General features: G+C 45.1%; 1 protein-coding gene across 1 annotated transcript in view; it reads left to right on the top strand.

Annotated features, from left to right (window-relative positions):
- TNFRSF19 (tumor necrosis factor receptor superfamily, member 19) overlaps positions 1–1,450 on the top strand; it is a 33,662-nt gene extending 32,212 nt beyond the window's left edge. Inside the window, exon 6 of the mRNA XM_010130981.1 lies at positions 1,070–1,450. Coding sequence (XP_010129283.1) covers positions 1,070–1,439 — 370 coding nt within the window. The 3' untranslated portion in view covers positions 1,440–1,450. The remainder of the gene's footprint in view (positions 1–1,069) is intronic.
- The last annotated feature ends 5,825 nt before the right edge of the window (positions 1,451–7,275 follow it).

Consider the following 7,275-nt stretch of genomic DNA (forward strand, 5'->3'; position numbering starts at 1 on the left):
TCGTGTTTTGGAGATGAGGAAGGCTACCTAAAATCTGATTCAGGCAACGCTCGAGTGCATGAGGTTTGTCACGCAGATTATTACTGCACATCAGACTGAATTCAGCCTTCACAGTTCCGTACATCTGTAGACAGTTTTTGGAAAGGAAATGTATTAGCACATCTTTTGGCGGTTGTTAATACTTATTTGGGTACAGTATAGTAAAAACATTACTGGGCTTTCTTTCAACACAGCTAGACAGGTAGAGTGCCCTCAGACATGTATCATCATGCACCTTAAAGACATTTGAGATAGATAATACTGAGCTTCTGCTTCCACTTTCTTCCATTTTTCTTAACACTAATCCTTGTGAGAATTAACAGTCCTTGCCCTTCATTAGTATTCTGTCCTTCCCACATGAAAGGGAACGCGATGAAACCTTTTATTTTCATGTTTTGTGGGCTAGAGAGAACAGACTGGGAAGCGAACGCGTGTCCCGTGTGACATCACCCTGGGAGAAGGGGTTTCGAGCCGTCCTGCCATCCATTCCCCAGTCGGAACCCACTGTGCTTCTTCCATGATTTGTCCAGCCTGGTGTTTTTCTCAAAAAAAACCCCCAGTGTTGGGAGATGCTACAGGCTTCCCAAACATCTTTTTTACTGTCGTTTAAACTTGTTACCTCTTGTTTTAAACCTCCCCGTATGCACTGGGAACAAATAAATTAACTCCTCTTTGAAACAGTCTTTGTATCTTACCGGTGCTGTATTATTTTTTATCATGTTTCTGTTCTTTAGACTGTAAACAACCCCAGCGGTGGTTGGTGTTTTCTACAACCCTGAATTCCCGGTGTGAAGGGCGCCGGGCATCCTCTTTACCTGGAGGAGTGTTCTCAGAGCTTGCTCCGTTTCCACACGAGGAACAGACTGCAGTCCTTTTCAAAAGGATTTGTTTGTGCAGAGTGCCTCTAGAGCATTAACTTAATAACCCCGTTAAACCTTCTTCACATACCTCTGATTCTTAATGACAATAATTACACTGACGAGATGTTCTGGAATGCTTTTGAAACCATGTGTCTTTTATCCTCTTGCAGGGCTTCTGATTCTGTTGGAGAAATGATTCCCACCTTCCTTGGTTCTCTGTCACGCTCTACCTGCGGAGACATTTCAGATGCTTGGCCTCTTATGCAAAACTCGGCTTGCTGTGACAGCATCTCTTTCTGCGAATCGTATTCAGAAGTGGCCGGAGGATCTGCCAAACCCTGCGGTCCTGAGACGGAGAACGCAGCCACCGCTGAGTCGGATAATAACCAGGATCTAAGTGAAGTACTTATTTCAGCAAAGTCTCTTGATGAAAACGTTGCAAAGTCCTTTGAAATCTCCAAACATAGAACATGCACAGAAGTTTCATCACTCCAGCCAAGGACAAAGCCTGATGGAACAGCAAATGGCTCTACAGACTGATAACGAGGTAAAAACCCAAACTACAAAGGAGTGGGAATGGGGAGTCAAGGCACACATAGGGCTAGATGAAGATAGAATTGTAAAACGTTGCAGGGTTGTTTCACCACAGGTTACACCTAGCTGTTGCTGAAACAAATCAAAACCACAAGAAATCCAACAATTTCACATTTTTAAATTGTTAACTGAATTCAGAAGGTGTAATTACTCAAACTAACATTGAGAGAACGTGAGCCAGAATACGGGGTAAGTCTGTACATCAGTCAACTTCTGTTAGGGTTTGGTTTGGGGGTTTTCTCATTACATTTCAGGGACTAAAAATAATTTTAATAAGCCTTGCGACCAGACTATTACGCGAGCATACTCCTTGTTTATGAGGGAAGAACTGACTGTCATTCTAAACAGAGCATCAAAGACATGCAGGTGTTTACCCCAAAATATCTACAAAGGCCTCTCTGTGGAGTTCCTACAGCAGCAGCAGAAACTGGAATCTCACAGGCTTTTCAATGCCATTCGTACTCCCACGTCATCAGATAAAACATTCCATAAATTTGCCCATAAAATATAATTCAATCTACAAAAGACCAAATGCAGGTCCGAGGTCAAAACGAGAAGAGGTGTTGAAGAGCCATCTCTACCGTGCACTCACGCTGTGACCATCACAAAGAGTCACTCTGCTACCGCTCCGTCCTTGCATCGTCTTTAATATTAGCTGTGCTCTGTGTTTCTAAAGTGGCATTTTCTGCTGTTGGAAGTCACTTGGAACAACAAGTAGCTGCTGGGTGGAAGGATCCCAGAGTACGGCACGTGTACTGGTATTGCTACTCGAGCGTCACGCAGGCTGTGGCTGGAAAGCTGCAGTAGGCTCCCGTGCGTGTACACAGAGGCAGGATCAGAAGCAGTTGCCACTAATACCAATAATCCACCAAACTTAATGAAGAAAATGATGCTATCTGTAATTAGAAGAATACTGGGTCACCTGCAGAAATAAAACTGCCTTCCATTGAGTTTGCATGCCGTTTTCGTGTGGTTCTTAAATAAGCAGTAACAAGGATTTAAGGAAGAAGTAAGTATATTCTGAAAATATGTAGTGCCGTAGTTAATTCTTTGTAAAACAAGCCTTGATTCTTTAGGCGATGCTTTCAAGGGGAAGAAAGGGGGGTAAACAGACTGCTGAGTCAGGAATTTTTTTGCCGTTGGACTTCACTGGAGCTTGTGTATCACCCTGGAAATCTGCCGCTGCCACTGGAAGTACCACCCCTCTGTCAGCAGCGCTGATTTTCCTCAATACACGTTGGACGGACAGACAGACATGGTTTGGTCTGTCGCGGTGTCTGTCCGTAACTGCCCACGTGTCAGCCAGCCATGGGCGTCATTTCCTTTTACCATGAGGTGACAGTCGTGTCCTCTGGGTGTCTGTAGGAAGGGACAGGGACACAGCTACGACTGCAGATCTCCACGCTGCGGGTTCCCAGGGTTTCAGCGCTTACCAGTGGAACCGGAATGCTCCCGCAGCATTGTAAGGGAACATACATCCACATTAACAGGACTGAAACAAATCAGAATTCATCGTTGGGGTTTTTTCCCACTGGATTTAAGTATCAACTGAAGAGATACGTGATTAATATTATTTCGGGTTTTTCTAGATGAAAGGAACCACAGATTTCAAAATACCACTATAAAAATTAACCTACGTTTCACCATCCCTGTTACAACATCTGAACTGCAGAGTTCTTGCTGATTCAGGCAGGTGTGTAGAAATCCCTCCTGACAGTTCCGACTCCTGCTTCCCTCGGTGGTTTGGTGTTGTTATGTATCACTGCTGAGCTCTGCATGTCATGCTGCACAAGCAAGATGCTTAGGTTGGTTATGGGGTTTGGGGTTTTTTTCTGTAATAGACTTTCCAGATTATTTTTGTACAACTTCTCCTATTCACACTCTACACTGCATCATTCTATAGGCATCTTTGATGGAAAAGTTTAAGTAGCATTTGAGGGACAGGATCAGGACCAGGCTTACTTGAGATGTGTGTGCAGGCTTAACTCTCACCAACTGTCCAGCTCCAAGAAATCATTTAATCTCAGTCTACCTCGTTTTCTTCAATTTGCTCTTCACCTTTCTTGTCTTTTTGAAATATTTGGAGGGAAGGATGGTCTTTAAGTGCATGTGGATGCATTACAGTCTTGCTTAGGGCCATACTTCTGTTGAAAAATAAATAATAACATGAAATCAGAAGGTTGCATATTTTTATTTCTGTGCACATAAATACAAGTTTTTAAATGGGTATTTTATCACCAGTTCAGTCTTTGGGTTTGGGTGAATTTTTACCACAAGCAGTAAGTATAGCTGTATTTTTTTAGTGTTTAGTCAAGTACAGAAGTCTGTACCTGTTTTTTAGGAGTTCATGTAACCACTGTCCTGTCACTTTCTTTTAGGAAGCCAAGCTCAGCACTAAAGCTGGATGCTTCCCGAACGCTCGTCTGCTGTTTCTCATCATAGTCTGGTCCTCAGTGTTGCATGGTTTCAAAATCGGCTGGAAAAACTGGCATCGTTTCACACCTTCTGAGCATCCGCGTCTGAGCTGTTACAGCTCTCAAGGGAAACTTCATGGAGCATCCGTGAAAGAGTCGTGAAAGTGGATTTGGGACCTTGTGCATCGCTTTTTAAAAAAGAACCTTCTGTTCCCTCAGATTCTCAAGGAGTCTGTTGGAGTGAGTTTAAAGTGTATGTAAATATAGCAAGAACTACAAACACCTCCGTGTGTTCAGGTGGGTCTCTTCAAGACGGCCACAGGCGTCGGAAGGCAGGGACAAGCCGTTGCCAGGTCTTCTGCTTGCAGATTCATGCATGCATGAGGATGGGGTTTGGCTGGTTTAATTTTAACTCCATTTCCTGCTGTTGAAGGACTTAAAAATCAGCATTTCTATTTATGCGAGGATCACCTGTTGATAAGCTGAAGCTTTGGTTGTGTATTACCTGATAGTCAATAAGCTAGTTGGGGGAGCTGCAGGATTTGCATGTTACAGTATCTATGGTTGAAGTCCCCTCCATCTGATTATTACCTTTGTGGGAGGGAGGGGACATTGTTTTGTTAAATAGAGCAGGAGATTAGCTTTAAATTAGGGTAGTTTAATGAATGTCAGCCGTATCGATAGGGACGTTGTGTTTAACTGGCAGGCTCAGTATTGAAATACAGCACCTGTTGTCAGGGCATGTGATTTTGGGATGTTGGAGTAGAAGAAGTCACCGGTTGTCACATCAAAACATCAGACCACAGCAGGTGTGCCATGAGAGCATTCCTACGATGAGACTATTCCTGGTGCCGTTAGTCGTGCATGATTTTCAAAGGTCAGAAGGCTTCGTGGTGCCCTAGTTCATGCAGTCAGGCCTTTTTTTTCCTGTCACTCCGCCCTTCTCCCCGTACTATTGTGTCAATTTAGTTTTTCCACACAAAATATAAAAACTAATTCAGAACATTTAAAAAAGAAAATACCTCTGAATTTTATCCTCAAAGTTGTGTGCATGCCTAGTAAGCGATCAACTCTGCCCTCTCTGATAAGATTTTTTTTTGTTGCACCACATCCCATAATACCATTTGTTCTGCAGCCTTTTTTATCCCTAAAGCAGCGTTCGCTTCTGTGCGTAATCCCAGTAACCGCCACTGATGCACGAGCCTGTCAGTGGGGAGCTCTAGCAGTGGTTCCTCACCCCGCGTGCCTCGGCAGGACACGTGCGGATCTGCGAGAGATGCCGCTCCTCCTCCCACACACGGTCGGTGTGGTGGTGGCAACGCTGGGACACTCTTCGCGTCCCACGGTGGAAAAGGACTGACTGACACTTGGAGCACCCAGGAGAAGGCTGCGCCCGCACAAGGAGAGCTAAAGGCAAGGAGTCAGACGCTTCAGCCAAACCCAGAGAGATTATTCATGTGCGCAGAAATCTAACAGTGAGCAAATTCAAACCAAAGCGAAGAAATCTCGTGAGCGGGTTGTTCTGTTGGATTTTTTGGGTAGTAAATACCACCATTTGGTATTTACAATGAGACTGATACTCCCTTACACAGGGAGAGCCTTTACTCAGCTAAATCCTTGGAAGTAGGTATTCAACCAAGAGTCATTTTGAATGATGCCTTTGGGTGCTTCCACACCTTCTTAACAAGTGACAAAACGTTATTTTTCAGGGCGTGTGCGTGGAGAGATGCGTTTCCTTGTATATACCGTGTAAATAGGAGAAATCCAAGGTGCATTTCAGCCTATGGCAAGATGTTTCTAGAACATACAGAGGATTAACCCTTCACTAAGAACCCTTCTCTAAAATACCGCGTTCAGAAGTTTTGCCAGAATCTGCCGCAGTCAGTATGTTTTCCCGTTGGAATTTTTACACCTTGTGTAATTGTTTTTGTCTGGCAACTCTAGAGAGAAGTACTCATTTTTTAACGTGAGTGACAGATAGCTTGAGAGCAATTTGGGCGGAGGAAATGGAGAGAGCGCTTTTTAGATATATGTGTATATTTGTATATACTTCTTTCCTTAATTTAACCAAATTGGTCTTTTTTATATTGCCCGTGGCAAGCAATGCTGTACACGCCAGCAGCAAACATCCGCTACCACTGCGTTCAGAGTGCCCCCGTGTCGCGTCTGGGGACTCAGCCAGCTGTTCTGATACTCCGTCAAGGAATGTAAATTAAAATCTTGTATAAACCCTTTTGTAATACTTTTTTTCTACTTGTGAATAAAATGCTACATGGTCCAGTCTTGTTTTGTTGGTCTCCGGTTAATAACGAAATCATAACACCACAAAGGTAGTGATCGATTCTTTTAGTGTTGTAGAATTCCGCGGTGGTTTAAGTGTATTAACATTCTGGTATCATTTGGTACATCTCTGTCTTGAGATGCTTGTTCAACAGCAGCGTCATTCTCCAAGCCGGAGAGCCTTCAAGAAGCAGTTAACATCACAGTGCTTCAAAACCTTTTCAAAATTTCACTTCCTAAGAAAGGGGAAGAAGAAGAAGAAAGGCTGGCGAGCACCACAGGTTGGGGGGGGTGTGATGTCTTTGGAAGGAAAAGCAAGTCCTCCACATGGTAGGAGGCTGTGTCGGGCCAGACAGACAGGAGAATTACGAGAGCAGCTGTCTTCCTGAGAGAGACAAGGCTGCCGAACGTTGGCCCCCGGCAGCACCAACAGAGCCTGCGCTCGTGTTGCGCTGCAGCAGCCACGAGGGGTTCAGACCGTGGCTGGAGAAGGAGAGAACTGGAGGATAGCGACAGAGGAGACCAGTTACCTGGGATTAGCCCATTTTCCAGACATTGTCTGGAAGGTTTAGATGTCAGAAAGATGCAGGAAAATGTTACCCCAATGGGATGCTGTGCAACTGCCGTGGCTGAGGAAGGGGTGGCGTGGGGTGACTGGCGAGCAGAGGACTGAGGATGAGGAGTAAGCTGGTCGGCATGTATGCGCATGGCTTCATACGGTGGAGACGTCGGATGGAGTGAGTAGAGACAACGCGGATGAGGATGGCAGGTAACGTAAGGCCAGGTTGGTGGTGGTGAAGGATTTGTAGCGCTTTTGGTTTTTACGGGGAAGTTTGAGAGCATGGAAGGCTGCTCTGTCCCTGTCGCTGGTTTGGTCTCACAGATTTCACACTGGTTCTGGTCTGTGTTTTGCTGATACTTCTGCAGTCCTTTTAAATACGCAACTCAGAATTTACAGGGGGAGCACGTTCCCGGAGCAGCGAGGGCTCCTGACGGGACTGTGCCATACGCTGCGCTCTGGAGCAGCCTCTGCTGAGGCTGTCGGAAAGGGCAGCCCCCACATTCCCCCCACACCATCCCCCCCACAG

The sequence above is a fragment of the Buceros rhinoceros genome, unplaced genomic scaffold (assembly GCF_000710305.1).
Source record: "Buceros rhinoceros silvestris isolate BGI_N320 unplaced genomic scaffold, ASM71030v1 scaffold4432, whole genome shotgun sequence".
Classification (NCBI taxonomy): Eukaryota; Metazoa; Chordata; class Aves; order Bucerotiformes; family Bucerotidae; genus Buceros; species Buceros rhinoceros.